At 45.1% G+C, this 27,046-nt stretch overlaps 1 protein-coding gene across 4 annotated transcripts in view; it reads right to left on the bottom strand.

The window, feature by feature from the left end:
* Nucleotides 1–27,046, bottom strand: part of LPIN3 (lipin 3) — a 426,254-nt gene that overhangs the window by 123,214 nt on the left and 275,994 nt on the right. For all 4 annotated transcript variants that reach the window (XM_069243720.1, XM_069243718.1, XM_069243719.1 and 1 more), the window contains exons 7-10: nt 20,470–21,019; nt 20,034–20,133; nt 15,057–15,238; nt 14,002–14,095 (exon numbers count right to left, since the gene is read on the bottom strand). In XM_069243720.1, coding sequence (XP_069099821.1) covers nt 14,002–14,095; nt 15,057–15,238; nt 20,034–20,133; nt 20,470–21,019 — 926 coding nt within the window. The remainder of the gene's footprint in view (nt 1–14,001; nt 14,096–15,056; nt 15,239–20,033; nt 20,134–20,469; nt 21,020–27,046) is intronic.

Raw genomic sequence — 27,046 nt, 5'->3', positions numbered from 1 at the left:
CCCACAAAGTATTTCAGTGTCTGCCTAGCAGACACTGAAATACGCGACGGGTGCAACTGCACCCGTCGCACCTTCCCACTCCGCCGGCTCAATTCTGAGCCGGCATCCTAGTGGGAAGGTTGATTTGCCCTGGGCTGGCGGGCGGCCTTTTGGCAGCCGCCCGCCAGCCCAGGGCAAATCTCAGAATCACCGCCGCGGTCTTTCGACCGCGGGGCGGTGTTCTGACGGCGGAACCTTGGCGGACGGCCTCCGCCGTCCGCCAAGGTTAGAATCAGCCCCTAAGTGTCAACAGGTCATCCACCAATGAGATTCTTGCTTATGGTGTGTCAGAAAGAGTATGTGAGAAGTCTGTAACACAGGATCTGGAAGAAGTAGGCCAAGGTGGTGTTGTACGGTTGTGCTTGGTGCAATCTGTGTGAGTTGTTAATCTTGTGGACCTGGATCTCCTGGATCTTGTTTGAGATCTAGAGTGGTGATGCCAAGGGCTTTTAGACATGGTGGAGGTACACTCCCACACAGTGTAGAACTGGCATTGAGGAACTGATATAGCACTTGGTGAGAGAGGAACTGATATAGTACCTGGTGAAAACTGTGGTAGAGGTGTTCTTTTGGAAGATGGAGTATGAGACCTGGATGGAGAGTAGGCCTGGGAATATTCAGAGCCAGATGGCACAGAGAATGTTGCTTTCTTCAGGCTTTCCAGCCATTTTGGCAAAAAATTGCCTGAGGAGTGTGAACGAGACCTAGTAAGTGTTCAAGGTGCAGTTATGGTCACTCCAGTAATTTGTGCCTATGTGGATAACAACTACAATTGTTCTGAAACATTTTTTTGTTTTGTTGTTGAGATTTTCCCTTTCAACGTCATGTGGATGGTGTCTGTAGGCCTCAATGCCATTGTCGACTGCGCTCTCCACGTTGACTTGTGAAGCCCAAGCTGTTCCAATGGTGAGGTATGTCTCAACATCGAGTAAGTTTTCGACGTCGATGGATGTTGTAGGGCTGACATTAACCTAGACTGTGAAGGTTGTTCTCAACATTGTCTCGGTGTTGAGAAGTGTCTTGACGTTGGTGGGCGATGCCTCCCTGATGGCAATGTGGGTTCTGATGTCGAGTGCCAGGTGTGCTCAGATGTCAAGCAGTGCACCAATCTCACTTTTGATGGCTTTCTCAATATCGAGGGCGAACAGATAGGTCTTTTCTTTGACGTCCTACCTTTCGTCCTACCTTTCGATGTCGATCTGGACCAGTTTTTTTGCTGTTTTTCTCTGGATCTGCCTCGATAATGTTCTTTTGGAGGAGGGCTCTTTAGATGATGTTAGATGTTCCCCAAGGCCTCTTATAGACGATCCTCTCTCCTGGAGTCCATGGGGCCTTGTCTTCTCTCTGGCTTTCAGGGTGCACACTGATAACTTTTGGCAGTGGGGACAGTATTCAGGATGGTGCGACTCTGACAGGCAGACAATGCAGACTGCATGTGGATCAGTCTGGGCCTAGGAAGGGCACTTCACAAAGAGTGAAGTCATTTGTGATAGAAGGACAAGTTACCTATCTTAAGTATCGCCTTATCTGGTAGAGACCATGGCCCTCATTATGACTTGGGAGGTCTTTTTAGTAGACTGCCACAGTCATGCCCACCATATGACCGCCACTGTATGGCTGCTCTCCGCCACTATTTGGTGGGGAAGCCCCCAGCAGCCATACTGGAGGTCGGTGGTCTAGTGGAGCTTTCTCTGTCGCCACCACCACATCACCACCCACTCTATTACAACACTGTAGACGGTTTGGCGGTGTTGTGTTGGCGGGGTGCTGGCGGCGGAGCAAGCGCCATGGAACCTGTTTCCTCCCGGATGACCACCGCAACCACCAGAAAAGGTGATAGACTGGGGGGGGGGAATGGGTTTGAGTGTTGTGTGCGTGAATGGGTGTGTGAATGGAGGGGGGTGGGGGGTCTTGTTTGTGTTTGTGTGTGTCCAAGCATCTGTGTGCTTCTGTGTATGTGGGGGAGTATGTGTGCATGTATGCAGGGGGAGTGTCGAGGCCATGTGTGGAAATGAGTGAGCATTGATGTGTCTTTGGATGTCTGTATGTGTGCTGCGTGCGTGGATCGAGGAGGGGGGTGTGGGGGTCAGTACAGGGAACGGGGGATGGTGGGACGTCGCAGCTTGAGGGGGTGGGGGCTCCTCATGGGGTCAGGTGGGGCTCCAACATGGAGGGGGCGGGGTTGGGGAGTCCTGTTGAGGCGACAGGAGACAGGAATTAGTATTCCTGTCACCATTATCCTTACTACAACGGAATTTGTGGCGGTGCTGCTGCCACAGATTTCCTGGTTGTAAGGATACTCATTATCCTGCAGGCGGTGTTAGGTGGACCGCTGGGCCAAGGTGGTCAATCTTCGGCCAGGCGGTCCAGCACCCATGACGGTACAGGCGGTGAACTGGCTGCATTAAGTAGTCATAATTTGACGGTCCTGCACCGCCACGCTGTTGGTGGTCTGACACCACCGCCGGCATGGCGGAGCAGGACTGCCAGGGTCATAATGACCCCTCTATATGTAGCTGAGGGTTCATTACCTTTGAATTCTCCCTGTGCGTCAGAATGGATCCAGAAGATTTTCATCAGCAGTACTGCTGCGCGCCCTTCAGTGTTGTTGATTGGCTCTGCACCTGTCATCACTGACTTATAATAAAGAAGAGGTTTACCCAACAACCCTACCTGACCTGGGTAAGGAGACATATATTGATAAAGAATTGGTCAAAAGGCCGGGATAGATTACTTCTCTTGTCAGAAAACAGAGTAATGAATACTCTCTTCGGGAAATCATTTCTTTGTAATATTTATTCATGTATAATCAAGCAAGACGAAGGAAGGAAATAATCAAAGAGACGGACTGTCCCAATTAAGCAGGAACATAATACCAGGAATGACATTTGCACAACATTACCAATTATACAACATGTGAGAGAATGCAGACAAATCATGAAAACTGACCAAAAAATGAACAAACTGCATCATCTGGAAATTGTCCCAACTAAATCTCCTCCTTTGGAGGTAGTGGTACGTAAAGCGCTTAAAGACGTAATCCACTCGAGAGCGGTGGTTGTTGTTAGTTCTACCAACAGATGCTGTACCCAGATCAATGACTTCCTGGGGTTCCTTGCCCTGTGCGATGTACTTCTGGGGGGTCAATTTTACTTTCTACCCAACCTCGCCGCAATCCCCAAGGTGTCGACGCGTTTAGACACCTTGAATTGTGGGCCTTATCAGGACTACAATGGGACAACTTTGCCTATTGATAAACCAAGACAAACAAAAATAAACTAAAAGCGTTTAAGACAAATTAAGTTAAAAAGCCAAACTGTAGGGCACCCGGTGCATGCTCTGTGGTGACAAGGAGTCAGAATCCTCCAAACTGTGAGCCTGTCTAACCATGCTGAGTGCATGGTGCTGGTATAAATTGATTAAAAATGACTAAACAGTTTGTGTGGCACACGTGCTCAGAGTCCTATCATAAAGTGAAACACACTAGTGGAAAAGCAAAAAACTCGGACCAACGGTGTGGTTTACCTTGACTGTGCCTATAACTTGTTGCAGTCAAGAGGATCTTCGTCCAAGTGGGCCCTAAACATAGGGGAAAATCGAGCTATAAATCGCATAACAAAGAACTTTAAGATCTATGGGGATTGCCTAGGAGTCCCATGGTAACAGTGTGAAGCTAGTGGGGCTGTAGTACTTATTGCGGAAGTAGATTGACCAGGTTCCTCAAGCTATCACGCGTCTACCATCTGCGTGAAGCACCTGCCCGTTGCTTAAATGGAAAATTCTGTAGATAGTTTTTTTTCACAACTTTCCATGTCAGAAGTGCAGAGCCATGAAGAACACGGACTACTGGTGCCACAAAACTAAGGCCCTGAAAAGGGAGTCACCTGCCCCTAGAAATCAGTTCGCAGAGCGGGGAAGATGGGTGGTTGGGTCGGTTAGGAATCTGCAGCTAGGTACAGTCTCTACCAGATGAACAAGGTACTTACCCTTGGTAACGCCTTATCTGGTAGAGACTGCTCTGATAGAGCTGCAGATTCCTTACCTTTGAATAGATATCCAAGCAATACCATTCCCGGAGGTGGGTCTGTCAACCAAGTTCTGACTAGAAAATCATGCAGGATCGAACAGGCTAAGTGCCCGTCCCTATGGACCTCACTGTCCAGACAGTAGCATTTGATAACCGTGTGCAGAGATGCCACTGTTACTGCCTGACAGATGTCAAGGGCTGGAACTCCATGTGCTAACGCAGTGGTGGCACCTTTAGCTTGGGTAGAATTAGCGTGCAAACCCTCATAGGGTTGACTTTTGGCCAGTGCATAGCAGATCTTAATGCAGAATATGACCCATCTGGAGATGGTCCACTTCTGCACTCCTCAACCTTTCTTCGCATCCACATACTCTACAAAGCCCAAAGAGTTGGCTACTCACCAGGAACTTTTTTGTGCGATGAAGGTAGAATGCCAGCACTCTTTTTGGGTCCAGGTGGTGGAGTCTCTCCTCTTGCTTAGGAGGATGTGGGGGCGCCTAAAAAAGTAGGCAAAGTGATGGATTGGCCTACATGAAAGGACATGACTACTTTTGGCAGAAAAAAGGCCCTCAGGACAATTGCGGAGTGGCTCAAAAGGAGCAACCATCAGAAAGGTCAAAACTAAATTCAGATTCCATTGGGGCATAATGAATGGGGACACGGAGGAAAACGATGTCTAAGACCTTTCAGGAAGCTATGTACAATAGGAGACTTAAACAATGAATGTTGATCAGGCAACCCTAAAAAAGCAGAAATAGCAGGAAAATATCTCTTTAAAGTACCTAGAGCAGAGCCCTGCTACGTAAGGGAAAGGCTGAACAACAGGACCTCAGAGAGAGGGGCAGAAAGGGGGTCAACAGACTTGTCTGTACACCATGCCACAAATTTCTTCAAATGACAGGAGGATACCATTTTGGTGGAGGGACACCTGACTGCCAAGATGATTTATAGACTTTAGGAGGAAGATCAAAAGCTGTCTACTGCTGCCACTCCATTTACATGCAAGAAGGCAGAGAGTTGATAGGTTTGTGTGCAGAACACTCCCCTGCTGCTGCGACAGAAGATCCTTGCAAAGGGGAAGTCTGATCAGAGGATCGATGCACACGTTTAGCAGCTCGAGATACCAGAGTCTCCATGCCCAGTCTGCAGCCAAAAGGATTACTTGGGCTCAGTTGTTCCTGATCTTCTTGAGAACTCTGGGTAGGAGTGATATAGACCGAAAGGCATAAAGGAGGCCTGATCTCCACTTGAGACGAAAAGTGTGTCAGAGCGATTGCCTCCTTGGAAACTCCAATGCACAAAACTGCTGACATTGCACATTCTAGGCAGAGGGAAACAGATCTAACCAAGGGTCTCCCCTATGCCGCAAGAGACCTTGCGCCACCTCTGAATGGACTCGTAATCTTCTACGTATTGACAGCTGAATTTGTCTGCTCCGGCATTCAGAGAACCTGCAAGGTGTTGAACTACCAGGGTTTTGCCCTGCTGTTCCAGCCATGTTCAGAGACGCAAGTCCTCTTGACAAAGGGTCCACGACCCCACCACCCCCTACTTGCTGCAGTACCACACGGCAGTGGTGTTGTCCGTGAACACATGCACCAACTTCTCTTTGAGAAGCCCGGATAGCCCAGAGCTCCAAAGTGTTGATGTGGACTCTGGATTCCGCCAGAGACCAGAGTCCTCTTATCTCCACCACTCCCAGATGGCTGCCCCATCCCACAAGTGACACATCTGTCACTAATCTGAGGTCTGGTTGGGGAAGAAAGAGGAGTCTGCCTCTGATCCAGTAGCAGTTCGCAATCCACCACTGCAATTCTTCTGCAGTTCCCTCCGAGATCTGGATCATGTCGGAGGGATTTCCATGATGCTGTGTCCACTGGTACTTCAGGTCCCACTGCAGAGCCTGCATATGCCATCTGGCATGATTTACCAGCAGGATGCAGGAGGCCATGAGGCCTAGTTGCCTCGGAATCAGTCTCTCAAAAACGCAGGATAGAGGCCAAAACATCAGTATAATAGCCTGTATATCCTAGACTTGCTGTTCGGGAGGATAAGCCCGAAACTGCACTATGTCCAGAATGAAAGAGAGGGAGTCAGGTGTGACTTCAGCACTTTTATACTGAACCCCAGCAAATGCAGAAGGTTCGCCGTATTCTGGAGGTGGAAGACTGCAGCCTGGGGTGAGCCCGCCTTCAACAGCCAGTAGTCGAGGTAGGGGAAAACTGACACTCCAGACCTGCGCAGATGAGCTGCGACCACTGCCATCACTTGGTGAACACCCGAGGGTGCTGGTAAGGCCAAATGGCAGCATGGTGAACTGAAAGTGTTCGTGGCCTACCTTGAACTGCAGGTAACGCCTGTGGGCAGGTAGGATGGGAATATGGAAATACGTATCCTGTAGGTCTAGCGCTACCAACCTGTCATCTAGGTCTAGGGCAGAGAAGATGTGGGCCAACGTGAGTATCTTGAACTTTTTTTTGTCGAAGAGATTTACAGTCCACAGGTCTAGAATAGGGCGAAGACCCTTGTTCTTTTTGGGTATCAGAAAGTAGCTGGAATAACAACCACTGCCTAATTCTGATATCGGGACCCTTTCTGTGGCTCTCTTAGCTAAAAGAGACGTAACTGCCTCTCGGAGCAGTGATAAAGGATCCTCCGTCAGCCGTTCGATTGTTGGCGGTACTGGGGGAAGAAAGAATTTGAAAGGCAGGGCATAGCCCTTCCTGGTGATCTGCAGTACCCATACATCTGATGTTATGGATTGCCAGTGGGGAAGATGATGTGATATTCTCCCTCCAACAGGGCCAGCATGGCCCTCCAGAACTAAATAGGAGGGCTTTGAGGCTGCAGCTGCCATGGACTGGGTGGCAGATGACTTCTGACCAGCAGACCCTCTAGGTCTGACGGCACCGCTCCCATGTCCTTACATAGCTTGGATTGGTTGTTTAGGATGGTGGCTGGCATAGGGCTTGGGTGGTACCACGCTCCTTAAGTAGCCATGAAAGGGACGAAAGGCAGACGATGGAGGAGGATTAGCTGAGAGTTCCAAGAACTTGGCCACAGTCTGAGATTCCTTAAAGCACTCCAGCACTGAGCCTGCCTTCTCGCCTAACAAATGAGTGCCATCTAAGGACACGACCATTAGTTTTGCTTGGACATCCCTCGAAAACCCAGGTGGTGCCCTCAGCAAGGCATGGTACCTTACGGCCACTTTTGACGCAACTGCTGTACCTAGCAAGTCAGCCGTATCTAAGCCATACTGAATGGTGAACTTCACTGCGTCCCTCTCTTCTTTCACTGCTTGAGAGAGTATGGCCCGTCTGTCCTCCGGGACCTAAAGGCAACACTTGCACAACCATATCAGAAATGGTCTGGGAGAAACGTCCCAATAAGCACAAGGTGTTCACTGACTTCAGTGCCAGGCTGGAAGAAAACGTCTTCTTCCCAAGATGGTCCAGCCTCTTGGATTCCCTGTCTGGGGGAGAGGAAGGAAATGCATTATGGGAAGTGGAGGCTTGGACTACCAAGCTCTCAGGGGTGGGGTGTTGGGCTGAGGAAGCTAGGGTCGCCTGGTGCTGGGCGATGGCAGAGGAGACTGTCCTATTTACAGGAGCCCCAGTGGTGGGTTTGGACAAAGTTCCCAAACAGGACGTCTGTAGGTGTTTGTTAAAGGGCAGAAGGGGTTCAGATGTAGAAGCCCCAGGCTGAAGCACTTCCTTCAAGATATTTGTCTTGACAGCCACAGAGGGCAGTTCAAGGTCGAGGACCTCCACTGCCCTATTCACCACCACTGCATAGAAAGCTCCCTCCTCCTCCGGAGACAAAGTGGGGGGAGAGAGCAAGCCACGATCTGGAGAGGTGTCCAGACCACTGGCCTCTTCTAGATCCTCATCCCAGTCCAAACTACTCTCTAACTGGTGTTCTAAAGGATCCAGGGACCTCTTCCAAATTTTCTCCAATGCCTGGCACCGATGGGCACCGTCATGGCGAGAATCAGTGTTGTGTGAATTTGTTCCAGCTCCAACTAATCGGAATCAGAATGGGGCTGGCGCCACCAGTGGGAGCCCAGAGCGTCGGGAGCGGTGCCGAAGAAGGTCACCTGGGTATGGCCGGCGCTGGTAAGGGTCCTGAATCGGGTCCATGAGACCCCATCAGAGCTGAGGCTGAAACCACTGGTGGTGGAACCGGATGGGGTCTTCTCTGACATTGTGGGCCCAAAGACATGCCAGAGGGGTCGGCCTGCTCAAATACATGGCGCACGGCCTCAAACAATGCTTTAATCTGAGTGCGAGTCGATTCGGCTCCCGGAAATGGGGGAAGGTGCAGAGTCAATCTAGGCAACAGTTAAGTAGAACGATGCCTGGAACTCCGATGTTCCCCACTCGTCTCACCAGCGACGGACAAGGTTAAGTTAAAGTCCTCCTGGACTTCTTCTTTTTTGTGCTTCTTTCCAGATTGTCCTTCGTCTAACCAGCCACGGACAAGGTTAACTCTAAGTCCTCCTGGACTTCTTTTTGTGCCTCTTTCCCGATTGTCCTGAGGACCTTGAATGGGATGAAAAGGACTTGGGCTCCTGGAGTGGTCCCACGACCTCCTTCTTGAATGAGACATCAGAAGAGTTCCGCATGCCGGTGTTGCCGACTGCTCCCTCAAGGCCTTTGGCACCATGGCCCAGCAGTTCGAGCATGACTTGGAGTCGGGGTCGCGCTCGAGGAATCGGAGGCAAACGAGATGGGAGTCCATAACCAACATGGCGCAGTGATAGGAGCCACACGGTTTGAACCTAGCCTTCCTCGAAGACATCCTCAACACACTTTATCCGGATCTGTGCCCTTATATTAAAGTTGTTGAGACTTGTAATTATGGTTCATTAGTGCACAGCCTTTATTATTAGGATGAGTGTTCTAATTAAATGTTGTAAGCTCGGATTGCACTACTGACAGTGGTTCCAGTAAAAACTATGGACACATGTTTGCAAAGTTCAACAATATGAGCCTATGTATAATGGTCCCAGAATGCTCTCGGATTAGATGCAAATATTTACAGAAGCTTGCAAGTAAGATTGATGATTCTTTGCTTTCAAAATAAAATGCTGACAGAAAAGCAACAGGGAAAAAAATGTTTAGCTAACTTACTTTGAAGTTTTAGGTACCATCTCTTTGAAACATCTTTTAGTAAAATATGTTGATGTATGATAATATTTCCAAAAAATAGTCATAATGGAAAAATCAGTGTAACCAGTTTCAACAAGATAATGGGAAACATGAAATTATACAACCACTGACAAAGCAAATAGATCCGACCCAGGTGGGCTGTCTTTTAGTTTTGTCAATGCATGTCTTGTTTTGACATGGCTTTTGTAAAACTTTATTGTTGTGGGAGCCGCCGGGCCCTCACTATTGTGACAAATATTGGCAAAAGCAAATTATTTTAGGTCTCTAAAACCACAAAATGCCACAGTATTTCCTGGCACTGATCAAAACAACTTTTTTCCCCAATATGCTCCTTACGAAAGAGCAGATTGCTATAACTCACAGTGAAGCCAGCCGACACAAGAATAAAGAGAGATAGAGTTTTATTGAAAACAAAACTTCTTCATTAACGCCAGATCTAATTAGGAGCCCAATTCTTAAAGAAAGTCACAAACGTGCACCCAGCGTAGATGTCTTTGCATTAGTGCAGATTTATGTGTTTCATAAAAAAACAAGATTTAAACAAGTAGACCAGAAAATTGTACTCCTAGTCAATATTTGTGAACTGTATTTTAGCATGAACAAATAAGCATGTGTAGATTTGCTCATGTGAAAATCTGTTTACAAGTTTAATTACCCTGCAACCACTTTTTTCCCAACCCGGGAAGACGTTTTACTTCTGCCCTTCTCAAGAATACATTTCCAAGCTCTCTCAGTATGGGAAAAGTATTCTAAAAGATTAGAAAAGAGCTGGGGAACCTTAAAATATGCATGTTTGTAGGTTTGCACAGACTCAAAAGGGCATTCCATCCACGGAACTATTGCTTACTGGTATCTCAAGCCCCAGTATGTAGATCTGCAGAAATGTTACAAAGTAAGAAAATTGCTTGTATTCAAGCCCTACTTAAGTAGTAGCAGGTGTGGCATAATCAGCAAGGCTATTATATGAGCTCTAATATAATGAGATTACTGTCATAATTTGCCGCTGCACTACATGGCACCAAGGGGACAAGTAGTTTTTTTTATAGGACAAGTAGATTTACGAAGCTCTTTGTCACATGGACAAGTAGTTATTTTATTAAATTACACCACCCTGCAGATGTATGAAGGCTTTTTGCATTCACAAGTGGCCTGATAGGGCAGTTTGTGACAGCAAAACAAATGGCTTTAAATTATGTATGGAACTCAAATAGTGATTCAGTAATATGTTAACGAATCACAAATTGGGTTTGCAACCAAATGCAGATTTGATATTTGGAAGGGGTGTTTTTAGGGTGTACCTTCCAAATATGGAATCCAATTAGACTGTATTAATGTCTTACAAACTAAATCTTGTCACAAAACATTAATATTTTAATGACTACTGAAAGGTAGCGGTACGGCAGTTGCAACTTACCACATTAATATTCAAGCAGCAGGTCAAATTATGACCCTGTAGGAAGCAGCATTTTGCATACTATCCCATTAGTACAAAGGTCAGTTTGCAAAATACCACACTGGTTCCAAAAATATTTGCGCAAATTAATATGTCATCTGGCATTGAGTTTTCTCTAAAGCATTTTTATGTATGACCCCCACATGGCAGCTGATTTGGAGCTTAAGTGTATGATTTTTCTGGAGAACTTACGTGAGCCCGAAACCTAGACTCTGTCAAGTGTGCCCTCATGGAAAACTTCAGGAATGGTTCAAGACCTTTATTTTGTCCTCCGTAATGTGGGGATGTATTATATATATCCTCTTATACGTTAGTGGAATTATTGCCTCTAAATAATGTATTTATATTTTTGTCACACAAATTGTTTGTAGATTTGTGTTGATTTCTTTTGGAGGAAATATATGTAAATCAAATAGATACAGTTAGATGAAAATGGATTTTACTTTATCCATTTATCCATCTTTGAAACAAATTATCTAGGAATTCTTTCTGACTTATTGCACTGACATGTTTTATACTTGTATATATTATGGATCTTTAGAGTAAAACCCTAAATTGTTATGTATGTATGTGACACAGATCGAGCCCATTCTAGACGCTAGAATGTCAAGTAGGGTTCGAAGAGGATAGTTCTGAAGCCTTGTGAGTGGCTGAGTCTTATAATAAGAGGTGGGCTAGTCGTATCAGATCGGAACAGCATCAAAGACTACCTTGGATGATGGCTGTCTCCAGTTGCCTAGCGGTCTGATAGTTTTTCCCTTTCCTGTGAATAGCAGGTGTGAGATCAGGTGTTAAATTGTATTGTCATTGGGGTCTAGATTAGGGGACTTTAGGAGAGAAAGTATTTGTCGAGTCTTGAAGGTATCTAGGAAGGTGACTTCTCAGTGACCGAAGGCTTCAACAGAAATCTCCTTTACTAATGCATGAAGGAATTATATCATCTTTATAAGATGTGGACTTGAGAAATATGCATCGGATTGCAGTTGTCAAGTGGTTGTGAAAAAAACCCTTATGTGTTAGGAGAGAGGTTGTCTGTGGTTGGTGCTAAACTGGACAGGACTTTAGTGAGTTTTTGAATGATAATAATTAAATGAAACCATTTCCATCAACTTGCTGAAATAGTAAGTTCTGAGATGGATTAACAAAATTCTCTGGTTATAATATATATTAATGTCAGGTCGAAAGTAGCTTTCTTACAATGTTCCTGCAATGGCAGGTTTGTTGTTCCACAGCACAGCCCATTACAGGTATTACCTTACTCAATTTAATAGGACTCTGATTAACCAACTCAGAAGAGCTGATACTTCCCAGCAAGGAATGAACTTGCAAAGAGCAGGTTGGAAAGACATCTGGACAATAATTCTATCTCATTTTTGACACCTTAAACAATTCCAGCAGCCACTTCTTGGTTCGTTTTCCTGGAATGGTCAGAGAAGGATAAGCTTGTGATTCCTACACTGATGCTCAATGAAGGATTCAAGGGGTGTAGAAAAGTCTCACCCTTGGACAGTGGTACTCCAGCACGCCATGGAAGGTATTTGCCTGGTTTTTCTATCTGTATGACCTGGGCTCCCATATATGCTGGATTTCCTGGACACCCCATCAGTACCTTCCCCTCAGGCAAGCCTGAGAGAGGGAATGCGGGTACAGCAAGAGGATTATGGCATCCTTTAACTAGTAATTCTATATTGCTTTTCTGCCAGAGTAAATAATGACATTTGTAGGATCATGCGCACTATTCTAGCCTTGGACAAATTACAGAAATGGAAAAAAACAGGTGAGCCAAGGTTGCCCATTTATGGCATAAATTCAGAATGTTGTGCTTTTCAAGTACGTGACAAATGCATTGATAATGAAACGAAGGATAACATCCAGTGGGTTCTCTAGCTTCTGTGTTTGAATAGAGATCTGGGCAGAAATTCTTATTATTAGACCTGTTATTAAAATACCATGACTGTCACTATAAACATGTTTCAAAATACTTTTTATACAGAAAGTACAAGATAAGTACAACTGTTTACTAATGCTACATGCAAATATTATAGGTGAACCTCTATAAAAAAAAAAATCGCAAACTCTATACTGTAACACAGGTATTATGTGTAAATGCACGTAAATCATTATAGGAAAGTGAATACTTTAGCCATAAAAATAGTTTCTGTGATTGAAGGAAAGGAATCAGAGAGCACTCCTCCCTTTAATGGAACACATAGATATTGTGTAAAGGCCAAACAAAAGTACCCTAAAATGTCAGTTCTTTAGCTCCACATATTGCTGCAATACAGTAGCGTCCTGTGGAGTAAAAACAATGTTTTCAAATTTTTGCATATAGTCCTTTGTGGAGTGCGTGCTCAGGGATGTCTGTGCTCAAAATTTGCGCCATATGACCATATTGGCTTGCACAGATCAGCATTTACAGTCTTCTTGATCACCCAACATTTAATCCAATCTCGACCCTTTTCCTACAAGGCCACCACTCTTCGGAACAAGCTTCAGAATTATTTCATTTGGTTTTGGAGTTTTGTTTCAGAAAACACCTAAAACACATCTCTTTGCTATCTAAATTGTTCCTCAGCACACATTACTAAACTGCTTATTTAAAGCAAGACACTCAGCATTCCTTGCTCTCCAATAGTGGGCCCAGAAATTCAAAGAGGCATGTAAAAGATGTGGAAAATGTATAACACTCCACTGGTCTGTCCTCCGTGAGTTTGGATACTAATGGCTACACCATGGCAAGCCCCCCAGAAGAAAAAAAAAGAGTACTAAGGTGGCAAGGAAATTACTCAGAAACAGCAGCACAGTACTGAGACTTTGAGCAAAGAGCAGCAATGTCCTCTATTGGTTTCTTTTCTACCAGCTACATAGTCTTCAGTGGTGGGTCCCGTTAAGAGTTGCCAGATAAAAATAACAATCTACATAATTCTAAGACTACACACTACTTCTGCCAATTACCATTCTGATGGTAGTAAACTGTTAAAATGTACAGAAGTTTTAATTTCACAATATGATGAAATTGTGGAATTCAATAGGCTGTTGTGTTCTGAAGACTGAATGAACCCTTGGCTATTAATCTCGCCTCCCTGTAAGCCAATGAAAAACACATTACAATTATGAATCATTTGTATAATCCCCTCTTTTGGAGATTTTTTTCCCAGTATTTTGCAATGTGACAGATTAATGCAGCATACCAACACCACCTCACAACCATGCTCAAGATCAGAGTACTCATTGCATCTAGCGGACCAACAAACTGAAGCCAAACTCTGAGAAAGGAGTGTGAAGTCATCAACCTTCTTCCTACTCACTTTTTGTGGATCCGTATGACAAGATTCGGGTCTTCCAGGATGCCTGGATTATCTGTGAAAGTGCTGAATGTCAGGGCATGCTGCATAAACTTTTCTGAAGGAGGAGAGCAGAAGGAAGCAGTGTCAGCTCTTAGAGTACATACTATGTAGCTAGAGGCATTGCAAATATGACATTCTCTCAAAACTGGTATGCCTTCTTGCTGCTATGATTACTATAGTTTGCCTTATAGGTGTTATTGCCTAATTAAGGTGAAAAAAATATGTATGCAATCTCACATTTCTGGTAAAATCAGAGTTTGTTGGCGTTGCTGCTGGGTTGGAATCGGATGAAAGATTTTGCAGACCCCCGACAATCTACATAGGTCCACAGCAATAGGGATGCCTACAAGAGGCTCACAGTGAAATATCAACAGTTCATCTTCCTCGTCAACAGTGGCCCATTCCATCTTCCTTGCCTACTAGCACCATTGTGTCTACAAGATATCCATCTAAACTCTATGCCAATATCTGTTTGAAAGCTGTGAGATGATCCTGTTGCACATCTGATGCTACCCTGTGTAAAATACAGGACCCCACTATTACTAACCGATCTCCTTATATCTCTATACATCCAATCCTTTCAACAGGCCACGTGCGACCCCACACATACTATATATAGGAACCTTGATGTAATCTGTACTGGGCAGGTAACTGTATGGTAAACAATCTTACGTGGTGACAAAGTAATAGTGTCAGTGCAGATGCACCATGTGGGTGCTTCCACATGCCTCTCAAGGTATCACTGCTGACCGCTCCATGCCATTGCTCACACAACATGCATGATGTGCCTCCGAATCCCCCTTTTACAGTTAGAACTCTGAGATATTTTGGCTGCTCATTAACTGCCCTTCAATCAAATTTCATATATCATCTTACCTCCATCAATGTAATTTGCTACTGATGCATCACAAGCTTGATCATACAAAGTAGGGCTTCCACAAACCCTTTATCCCTCAAACCAGTAACATGCCACCCAGAAAATTCCTGTTAATCAATATGTGACATACAACACCTACCATGAGAGATCTCCCTTTTTTCTCCCAAGCCTCCACAGAGGGAAAGTGCAATGCCATCCATTTGATCCCCAGAGGGGTCAGAGAAATTTTCTGTCCCACTATCGTTTGGGCTGGTGCTGGCAAACTGGTCTTGGGTAACACAGCCAGTCTCAGTCCCAGGCTTGTTAGGAGGACCTCCATCACTAGTTAAGGAAAAATATATCCTGTTAAACATTTTTGGGGGGGAAGTCATCTCTAAATGCACTCTGAAGTTATTTGAGCAGAAAATCATACCAGCAAGGCAATTTCATAAAATTAACAAATTAATGTTGTTTGTTCAGAGGCACTATGAGATAATGCACATTACTCAGACTGCTGGTAAAACCTGTATGTGAAACTAGAAATATAAGAATTCAAATGAAGAAGAGTGCTTTCTAGAAATAGTAGATCCCTGTTCCCTCTAAAGGCCTAGCCGAAGATTTGCCTGCTCTATGCAAGGACAAGCACTGCCTATTGGGAGACTCAAGGAAGTCCGATAGGCCCAACGTATTTACTAACATACTATCAGTAGCCCCACAAATGTGGCACATACAACTGAATTTCACAAGCCACTCATCTTGTAATCCAAATGTGGGCAAACATCAGGTGGGCATCTGAGGTGCAACATAACAAGGGTTTGTGTGCCAGCGTGCACCCCGTAGTGCCAAGGCTCCTTTTTGCCTGGATCACTCTACCATTATCATCTTGAGTATTTCAAACCTAAGAGCACTAGTCCCTGGATGAATCCAGTCTAAATTTTTCCTCTTTAGGAATATTTCCCTTCATTTCAATCAGTACACACACAGGATTCTGCTCAATCACACCATCACCAGTCCTCTAAATACCAACTCCTATGCTGGTGCTGCAGATTTGGATACCACTAAAGCTGCAGTCCCTTACCCAACAAAGCAAAACCTACTACTGAATGTACCATGTTAAGCTCTGGCTTTACAGTAGGCATGTTTATGACAGATACTACCTTGTTGAAGATACATATAAATACATATTCCTTATCAATAGATGGGCCTCTGACACATCAATATTTTATTTCATGGAATTTATCCTTTAGGGAAGAGGTTAGCAGAAGCAAGGTTTAAAGCATAGGAGGGATATAATCTGTTACTTGTATCTCACACCTAGCTTCTCTTTTCACCATTGCTGTTCCTTCCCAAATTCTCAAAACCTACCTTACCCTCTCGGAATACTTCAATCTTAATGATCTGCTGAATCCTACAATACTGCACACTTCAAATCACTGTCAAAAAATTTGCAGCAAACCTGTACTTCTACAAATCCTCACATATTATGAACTCATTATACATTTACCAATCACAGGTATCTTCATCACGTCATTAGTAATCTCCAAGCACTTACAAGATTCAACTTTCCTAGCTGTAACCACCTGACCTCTCAATTCTGCCTTGCACATGGGGGAAAAAGCTCATAAGGATAGTAAAGACAGAAACAAAAAGTAGGCAAGCTAACTGAGCCATTGGTAATACCCAGGGGTGTGGAATTTATTAAAATATCTACTTGTCCAGGGGACAGGTTGCTTCTCAAATCTACTTGTCCTGTAAAAAGATCTACTTGTCCCTTTGGTGCCATGTAGTGTGGCGACAAATTATGGCAGCAATTAATAGCCTCTCTGAATATGCCAGGGCTACTACCATAGTAGGGCTTGAATACTTGGAGTTTCAATCCCTACTGTAGCAATTTCCTTATTTTGCCACCTTTCTGCAGATCTGCATACTGGGGCTGGAGGAAGCAGTAAGCAATAGTTCCAGGGCTGGAATGCCTTTGAGTCTGCAAACCTACTAACCTGCATGTTTTAAAGATTTTTACCAGCTTCTCTCTGATATTTTCCCATAACGAGAAAGGTTGGACATTTACTCCTGACAATGGCAGAATTAGAACTTCTTCCAGGGTTGGGAAGAAAGTGGCTGGAGGGAAAATGAACTTGCAAATGCTCAATAGATTTTCACATGAGCAAATCTACACATCGTATTTACCCATGCTAAAATACAGTTCACAAATATTTTATAGGGGTACGACATATACCATGGGTGCACTTTTGTGACTTTCTTTAAGAATTTGGGGCCACAAGTAAGTAGGTTCAGATTTGTGACCTGCAAATTGCGAGTCGCAAATCCGAATGTAGGATGGTGTCCTTGAGACCATCTGTGATTCGCAAGGGCTTCGCAAATGCCCACATCATGAATAATCATGAGGTGGGTCGCAATTTGCGACCCCCTCACGAATGGTGGCCTGCTGGAGACAGCAGACCACCATGTCTGTGACTGCTTTTCAATAAAGCAGTTTTTTTAGTTTTTTTTTGTAATGCAGCCCGTTTTCCTTAAAGGAAAACGAGATGCATAACAAAAACGAAAAATGAAACATTTTCGTTTCATTTTTTCAGAGCAGGCCGTGGTCCGCAGGACCACGGCCTGCTCTGAAAAAATGTTTACAGTGACATTCACAATGGGGAAGGGGTCCCATGGGGATCCCTTCCCTTTTGCGAAAGTGTTAGCACCCATTTGAAATGGGTGCAAACTGCGATTGGTTTGCGCCCGCGTTCGCAGTCACAAAACAATCCTACATTGCACTGCGAGTTGCAATTAAGAAGGGAACACCCCTTACTAATTGCGAGTCGCAAACCCGTTTTGTGATTCGATAACCAGGTTACTGAATCGCAAAACTGGGTTTGTGCATCGCAATGCGCTTTTTGCACGTCACAAACAGCGAAAGTCGCTGTTTGCGACATGCAAAAAGCTACCTACATGTGGGTCTTGGTCCCTAATTAGGTCTGGTGTTAACAAAGACATTTTGTTTTTATTAAACTTCTATTTCTCTCTCTTTCGGCTGGCTTTACTGTGAGTGATCGCATTCTGCTCTTCCACAAGGAGCATATTGCCACACAAAGTAGTTTTGTTCAGTGTCAGGAACTACAGTGGCAATCAGTGACGTAACGAAACTGGAGGGTGCCCCTTTGCAAAGAACATGGAGGAGCCCCCTCTCCAGACTCACTCAGGGCAAGTGCTGTTCTGACGGGGCCCCCTGGAGGGCGGCTGCGGGGCCTTTGTTATGCCGCTGGTGGCAACGTGTGCTTTAAGAGTTCAAAAACTTTTTGGGGGGGTTTTGCCAATGTTTGTTACAATGTTGAGGGCCTGGTAGCTCCCACAAGAATAAAGTGTTACAAAAGCGATATCAAAACAAGACACGCATTGATGAAACTAAAAGACTTATAAAAATATGTCAGATCAGTTGGCTTTGTCAGTGTTTGTTTATTTTCATGCTTCCCATAATCGTGTTGAAAATGGTTACACTGATTTTCCATTAGAAATATTTTTGGGAAATACTAGCATGCATCAACACATTTTACTAAATGACACTTCATTTGCATATAATCAGAGAGCATTCTGGGAGCATTATACTTAGTCTCTTACCCTAAACTTTTCAAACATGTGTGTACATGTTTTTTTTTTTTGTACTGGAACCAACGTCAGTAGTGAAGTGTGACCTTAAAACATGTATTTACAGCACGCACCCTAATAATGAAGGCTTTCAAATAATGAACCATAAATACAAGTTCGAACAGCATCATCTTTTGGAAACACATTACCTCAACTGCAGAGAGTTCCACTCTCTGTAAACAGGCAGCCAAAGGGTTTGTGCTGCAGGGGGTTGGGCCTACTTGGCCCAAGGTCAAAGTAAACATAAAAACTTGTTGCCCTTGACCCCAAACAAGATGTCCTGGGCGTCGGGCAATTGGAATTCCACATAGATCTTAAGTCTGAAGGCAAATACGCAGATTCGTCCCCATTTCTCCTACTTAGCAGTACCTTCAAATTATCCCTTTTCAATGCAACTGAAGTGTGAGTAGCTTCTGACACACTAAACACAAACTAATAAAGCCGCTGGATAACCCTCAAACATGCCAAAATATGCTCTTTACTTGTACTAGCTACATACACATCATGGAAACCAACGTTACAATTTCATAGAAATATGCTACTGTTTGCATACTTTAAAAACAAACTGACCATAAACACAGTCCTACGTATTAATCCTTATCTGGTTGTTAACTAATTCCGGTAAAACAAAAAAGCTGTAAAAACTAGCATTTAAGAACCCACAAAATGTTTGTCATCAATCAGTTTTGAGACAATTCTGATAGCTGCCAGGAGAAAAATCCTTCCAGAGGATGAGAGAGAACAGCCATTTCCTTTTTTGGGGGGTTTGGAATTTTCGAAAACATTCAAGTTGATTAACCCTCTACCTGAGGTGGCACATGGACTTCAACTTCCTATCTGAATGTTTGCATAACCTTTATTTAGATTTGATTCTACGACTTCTGCGGTTTCATTTGGACCTCGAGGCACTCACCCCCCCTAAAACCTACCACCATAGTATCTGTCAACTCCCAGGTGACAGTTACATATCATGAATGGGTGGATGATTGATTGCACTAGATCCATCTCATGAGATTACATGCTCAACCTGATAATACAAATGTTTGTCTGTAATCACAAAAGCTGGAAGGCCACCTGGTGTCTTCACCTGAATCTAAATCATACCATGAAAAATGGAAACTAGGTCCCCAGATTAATTTTAATTAAGCAGCTTTTAGCCAGCTTAACTGAGGTGGTTTCATTCTTTCTTAAATCCATTGATTTCTGCCATGCGAACAAGTTCTGTATAACTGGTTACAGTCACTGAAGATCCTGAGTCCAAATTCCCCCATATGCTTAGTATTGTGGCAAGATTGTATCACTTGTATCAAAGACTGTCAAATAGAACTATCCTCTACTCCTATTTTCCAATCAAGAGAAACCCAAGACATGTCTCAAACTAGCTCTGAATTCTATTTATAATTCTGAGTGATGTACAGAAAAGAGTTCTAAATTCTATTTCCTCCTGTTTAGCTAGCATTTGCACACCTTCTTATGCAATCCTACAGACCTCTGTGGGAAGTAAATTGCAATCTCATCAGATGTCAGCTTGGAGATGTCATCAAGGTATATGTCAGAGGGTCCAAGATGTTGACTTCTCTTCAGATGTCCTACATGGGAAACAGGAAAGAAAAGGTAAAGCATGCTACCCAAGAAGAAACTGGCAAGGGTACACTAGAAGTTAAGACAAAACAGAGATAAGATGTGTGCTGCATGTTAGTTAATGAATCAAACAAAAAGCAAAATGAGAGAACCAAAGTACGCACACAAAAAACTTACTCCAGGGCAGGATATCAGAAAAAGAACCAGGACGAAATAAAGGACCAAGCGTGCACCAGGCATGGTGGGTTGAATTAGAGAAAGAACTACACTGGAACCATAATGCTCTATTCAACGACCCTTTGCAGCTTGAGGCCTTAGATGAGCGGCTTCATTCCGATACTGACCTTTTTTCGTCTGTTGTTCAGGCTTCAGTCCAACAAAGGTGTTGTCCTCGACAGGTTTACAATCTTCTACTTTTTCAGTCCGATTTGCAGGCTGCCCCTCCTGCTGGTGAGGCTCCTCTATGTGGAAGACTAGTTTTAAAGTTTCATGGACCTTCTCGTCTTTCCCTGTCCCTGCTGTGGCTACAGCCTCTAGCATTTCCTCTCTCTGATCCTCCTCTGGGGTTAGGCAGGATCCTTGTGTGCTACCATCGACCACATCAGGTGGCGGGTTCTCCTCGTGTTGGAGATGTAAGCTGGTCCTGTCCATAAACCGTGGCTCTGGCCGGCAGAGCAAGGAAGGACTTATAGACTCTGGGGAGTCAGTCTGGCTGTTGGGTTCAGAGGAGTCATCTGTGATGGCATGGAAATGGGTGGATTCACTGAGCTGAATTGATGTGATTGATGTTGATGTTGGGCTCAAGATGGACACAGAGGTGTCTAAGGCACTCATTGTGATCACTGGGCTGTTCCGTGCTGAGATTGGGGGATCTGTCCTCTCAGATTTTGAAACCTTTAAAAATGTAAGGAGAAACAAGTCAGTCTTGTGATATCAGTTTAATACAGTAAATATTTTTGCACTTGAGGAAAGAGCCAGTTTTCAAAACGTTTTATATCATCAAGCTCGAAATATACTTAGAGTAGCTATGTGGAGATAATACTAATTGTTTTTTTCAGCTTGTTATTTTTGTGGTTGGTGTTCTGATCCTATTGACAGTTCAGGCTCCAAATATGGATCTAGACATTTTTCCAAATGTCCTCAGAGCTACTTTTCGTGAAGCAGTTGTTTCTGCTTCACTTTCAGATCTCATATCTCAAAGTAGGCTGCTTACCCTCGGATCAACTCAAGGACAACCTCCCCACAGTGCTCTTCCACTCATCTTTGCAAAGGGTTTCCTTTATACCACTTCTTGTGGTATCTGCTCTTTGCTGCAGGTGTCCTGTTGGGCGGGCAGTGTGTGGATCTTTAGCCTGCTGTAAGGACACGTGATGAGCTTGCTGCTAGTAGGAGATGGAGGAGGCACTTGTCTTCTGTTTGGCACCTTTTTTACTGTTTAAATTAAGGCTACCTTCCACACACGCAGGCTAGGAAGCAAGATCAAATTAGGTATGACTCAAATCTGCACCACTGCAGCCATCTACTCATGCCTCAGCACAGAACTCGTGGCTGGAATTCTAGCAACTCTCTAGTCAGGTTCCCTCTGGTGGCTCTACAGCCTCTCCTGCAACGCAGTACAGTATGTTGCATGCGTCCCAAACTGCATCTTTAATTTACACTTCCTGTAATATATTATCTTGTGTCCAATTCGTACTGTTTATGCAGTTTTGTTTTCATGAGAAAAAAAATCTTGTCTGTTTTATACCTTGCACCTTCTGTATCGGGCAGAATATAGAAAGGACAGCTTAGTAGTATTAGAAAAATAAGGTAATTATGTCCCTGGACTACCAAAACAGAAACTGAAACTATACAACAAGCAATGTCCGGGCTGTGTATTAGCAGAACAGCAGGAGACAAATAATGATTATCTAGATGGGTTCCAAGGCCGGGGCAGTTGTCCTGGAGCAAGCAGCAATTCAGCAGATTCGAAAGTGATCAGTATTTACTAAGGAGACCAAACCATGGGTCCAAACGTAGGTGTGTAACCAGTGTGAGCATAGAAAAAAAGTAAAGGAAGGAATGGTTGAAAAACACTGACCTAATAAAGAATTAATAACATGTTTTGCTATCATAATCCATTTAATACTAATTGTATATATCTTTTGTTATTCTTCAGATTCGATCTTAATAATAGTGTTTAATTACAAAGGTATTCTACATTCTGGCATTAATATAGCTCTTTAACAACATGCACATGTAACAAACCATCAAAGAGGCCATGCAGTGTTGCAATGGACAGCTTTGACTGGTAGCAGTGTATCCCATACTTTCCAAGGTACTTTATGCTATTTCACTGGTTGTTTTTTTTGTCTAGTTCAGTGTTCTGCTTTGGACTTGCTACTTTCCTCCCGATGGAGCCTTCTCTACCGAGGCTTCAAGGTGCAACACCGCCACCTGAGGCACCTTACACTGCCCCTTGCCTCTCCCACCATTGTGCATCATTTAATGAAGAAGTATTGATGAACATTTTCAGAAATACTGCCAGTGCCTCTCAAGGTTCTTGATGTCAGGAGGAGGAGGAGGAAGGTGCTGAATGACTGGACTCTGGAATAGGAGGACCTGCAAAAAAAGGAGACAGAGTCCAGTCCAAGATGGAGTGTCCAGTCGGGGCAGGAGCCAATACCCACACTTCTGTTGATGAAGATCCGGGTCAATAAGAAGAGATGAAGATCAGCTGTGGAGAAGCTGCAGAGAAGTTCTTGTAGCCGTGCAGATTATGTCTCACGTCGTTCACCGGGTTGCAGTCGGTTAGTGGTCAGGAAATCCACCAACAAACCTTCGCAAATGCAAGCGGAGGCAAAAGAAGAGTTGAAAGGCTGAAGAGGATCAGCAAGGTCCCAAGGACTTGACACTTGGAGGGAAGTCTGGGCTGACCCTCAGCAGTTGAGAGAGCCAGCAGAAGCAGTTGCAGTCCCCACAGGCAACCCACTGGCAGCAGGCAAAGAAAGTTGTAGTGAGGCCAAATTAGCATTCCTGGGCAGGAGTCCCACGTCGGGGGAGCAGCAGAGAGGAGACTGTCTTTGGAGGGATGAAGTGCTGGTGGCCGGGGCTACTAGGAGTCTGAAGATACCTTGGAGCAGGAGACAACAAGTCTTGGTTGCTGCAAGAGTCGTGGTGCCCAGAGGTACTATCATGCAAGGAGAGGCAAGGTCTCACCGTCTCCAAAGATGGACAGTTGGCACAGGGGGCCAAGGGGACTACTCTAGACCACCACCTATGATGCAGGATCTACGAAGTTCCAGAGGAAAGCAGGTCCACGCAGCTGGATGTCGTTGCTGTAGGTGCCTGCAGATGCAGGGGAGTGTCTCCTTCACTCCAAGAGAGATTCCTTCTTGCTTCCTACTGCAACTGAAGTCTTGCCGACCCCAGAGGAGGCACAGCCGGGAAATGTTGCAGTTGCTGGAAAGAGCTGGGGAAACAACGTTGCAAGGTGAGGTTGTCTCAGGAGTTGCAGTTTTGTTGGTTCCAGAAGTGTTCAGTTGCGTTTCCGGTGGCCAGGAGCAGGAGTAGACGATGTAGAGGAGTCCTGGTGGAGTCTTGCATGCCGAATCTGGGAACCCACCCGCAAGGGAGTCCCAAAATAGCCCTAGAAGGGGGTTTGGTCACTCTGCACGGTGTCCTCCTATCAGAGGGGGCCACCGGCGTTACCAGCCTGACCTGGCCACTCAGATGCTCCCAGGGGCCTCTGCACATCTCACTTTCAAGATAGTAGAATCGAGTGGCCATCTGAAGGGGCTCTGGGCACCACCCCTGGGATGGTGATGGACAGGGGAGTGGTCACTCCCCTTTCCTTTTTCCAGTTTTGCACCAGAGCAGGGTCTGGGGGTGCCTGGACTGGTGTAAACTGGTTTATGCCAGAAGGGTACCCAATGTGGCCTTCAAATCAAACGGTGGCTTGGGGAGGCTACTCCTCCCAAGTCTTCTAACACCTATTTCCAAGAGCAGCCCCGCTCTCACACAGGAAATCCTTTGTTTTGCCTTCCCCTGCCTCAGCATGGGCTTCCATGGATGGCGTAATACATGCTGCAGCCCATGGAGGACCCCTGGTGTCCCAATGCCCTGGGTACCTAAGTCCCATATAGTAGGGACTTAAAGGAGGACACCGGTATGCCAATTGTGGAGTGCACAAAGGTCCAAGGAAACCAAATTTGGAGAGAGAGCACAATCACGGTGATCCTCGTTAGCAGGATCCTAGTGAAAACAGTCTAAGCACACCGATAGCAAGCAAAAAGTGGGGTTAACCATGCCAAAATGAGGGTACTTTCCTACAGTATGGGCCTGGTTGCGGGTTCCAAGGTCATAGTCAAACCTCAGGAAGAATCTTCATGAGGTTTCAAACTGATTAGTGTAAACTCACTCTTATTAAGCAGCAATAAAATGGAAATTGTGGTTATGGACACTGGAATGGTTGCCTGAGTCACTGGGTTGGCTACGTTAACTAGAGTACTAGGTCTTAAATGTGGGTGTCCCACTGGTTTTCATTGTCAGTATAATTAGGAAAATATTTCCTTTTCTTCATTTTGTAGATGAGGAAAGACTGGATATAAGTTCTTTTTCTGTCTAGGATTGACATACTGTACTCTGTTTTTGGAATACCTACGTACCTCTGACCCAGATTGTAGCTGCTTCAAACCGCAACAGTAAAGCTAGTCTTGCTCCATTTAATCGAAAGATACTACTTCAAATCTCTATGCCTGTAACATAAACCTATTTACAACTGTGGGCCGACCTCCTACATGGCCCCTCTGTTTTCTTAGTATCAGCCTTCTCGTACTCTCAGATTCCAGGGCACATGCCTGGTATGAATCCCCAAGTTCAAGAAAGCAATATTAGTTGGTCGTTCCCTGGCATCATTTGTATATGCTTCATTCAATGGTAGTCATCGCCTTAGGGCTCCGGGGCTATGCCCCTCTGCTTTGTTATACCAAGAGTGAATAAGAATCTTTTATTCACTCGTGGCATAAAAAGAAAATGTTGTCTAGCAGCGGCCCTAGACAGCTTTCCTACAGAGAATGCCTGATATCTGGCGCAGGCGCACAAATGAGCCTGAACCTGCAATTAAAGATTATCCAGGGCTGGTGGAACTCCCAGCCCTGTCCTCAGAAGCCTGGCACGTCTCAGTACCTCCCAATCTGTGACGTATTGAAGCGTTGCAGATAAAGTTAGCCACGGGCCTTGCAGGCTTAAGACCTGCAGTGCCCGTGGCTACATGTTACTCAGCCAGTCACCCCACCCTTTCCCAACTTGTCACAAAGTTAGGAAAGTGTCGGTGAATGAGCAGAGACTGAAAACCTGAATCTGCGACTGCGCAGGTTTGAAGTTCCAGTTTCAATTGACTAAAGCTGAAACAAGCAGCAGGAATCCAAATAGGACTGCATAGACAGCAAAGTAAGTGAAAAATGCTTTCCATACTTTGTATGTGTGAGAGTGTGTGTCCTTGAGACAGTGCATTTATATGTGAGAATGTCTGTGTGTCTATGTGCATATATGTGAGTAAAAGTGAGTGTCAGTGAATGAGTGATTCAAAGTAAGGACAATGAGAGATGTAAGGAGTAGGTTCAAGTGAGAATGATTGAGTGAGGGAGAACAATAGAGAGTATAATTGTATGTTACTGTGTGAGACTGACTGATTCAATTCTGAATGAGCCTTAGAATGAGTGAGACACAATGAGTCAGTGTCAGAGAGACTGACTGAGTCAGACTGAGTGAGAATGATTGTGTCTAAGTGAGTCTGAGTCAGAATGAGTATGAATGAGTGAGTTTGAGTGCGTATGAGTGAGTCAGAGTGAATCAGAATCAGTACGACTGAGCAATTCAGTGAGAATGAGTGACACTAAGTGCAAATGACTGGGGCTGACTGTGAATGAGTAAAACTGAGTCACAGTGAGACTGAGTGAAACTGGGTGGGACTGGGTGTGAATGAGTGAGACTGAGTATGAGTGACTAACAGCGAGATTGAATCAGAATGAATATGACTGAGTGAATCAGGGCACAATGAGTGAGTTCTGAGTAGACCCAGGGAAATTTTGTAAGCATGAGGGAGACTGAGCGGGAATGAGTGAGTCAGATTGAGACGGAGTGAAACTGAGGGAGTCTCAGTGAGACAGAGTGAGTCAGAGTAACATTGTGTTAGTGAGACTTAATGAGAATGAGTGGAACTGATTGATTACGACCGAGTCACAGTGAAACTGAGTGAGTGTGACTGAGTGAACCGTGGAGAACGAGTAAGTAATGGGGAGACTCAGGGAAACTAGGTGGGAAAGAGTGAGACTGAGTGAGTCAGAGTGAGACTGAGTGAAACTAAATGAGGATAAGTGAGTCAGAGTGAGATTGAATCAATCAAAATGAGTTGGAATAAGTGGGATTGAGTAGGTCCGAGTGAGAATGGTTGAGACACCATGAGACAATGAGAGTGAGTGAGTGAGAGTAAGTAAAAGTGACTGAAGACTACAGGGGTCATTTCTAACCCCGGCGGTTCAGCCCGCCATGCCGACGGCGGCTAAAAAGCCCACCACCGGCATGGCGGGCTGAACCGCCATATAATGAACAGCGTGACCCACCGCCAGGCTGCCTCCGACAGGCATCCTGACGGTGGAAGGCATCATGCTGCCCTGCGGATAATGAGCCCTACTGCCCCCAGCCTTTCCCTGGTGGGAAAGGCTGGCGGAAGGGGTGCTCCGAGACCCCCCTGTGGGCCCCTGCACTGCCCATGCACTTGGCATGGGCAGTGCAGGGGCCCCTGTGTAGTGCCCCATCGCGCAGGTCACTGCCCCGATCTGCGCGATGGGTGCAGCTGCACCCGCTGCACAGAGGCACATGGAGCCGCCGGCAATGTCCCGTCCCAGCAAAATGTTTACTATGCGGCCGGCGGGATCCCAGGGG

This window comes from Pleurodeles waltl, chromosome 7 (assembly GCF_031143425.1).
Source record: "Pleurodeles waltl isolate 20211129_DDA chromosome 7, aPleWal1.hap1.20221129, whole genome shotgun sequence".
Taxonomy (NCBI): Eukaryota; Metazoa; Chordata; class Amphibia; order Caudata; family Salamandridae; genus Pleurodeles; species Pleurodeles waltl.
Note: the sequence above shows the minus strand (reverse complement) of the source record. Positions and strands in the feature narration are given on the sequence as shown.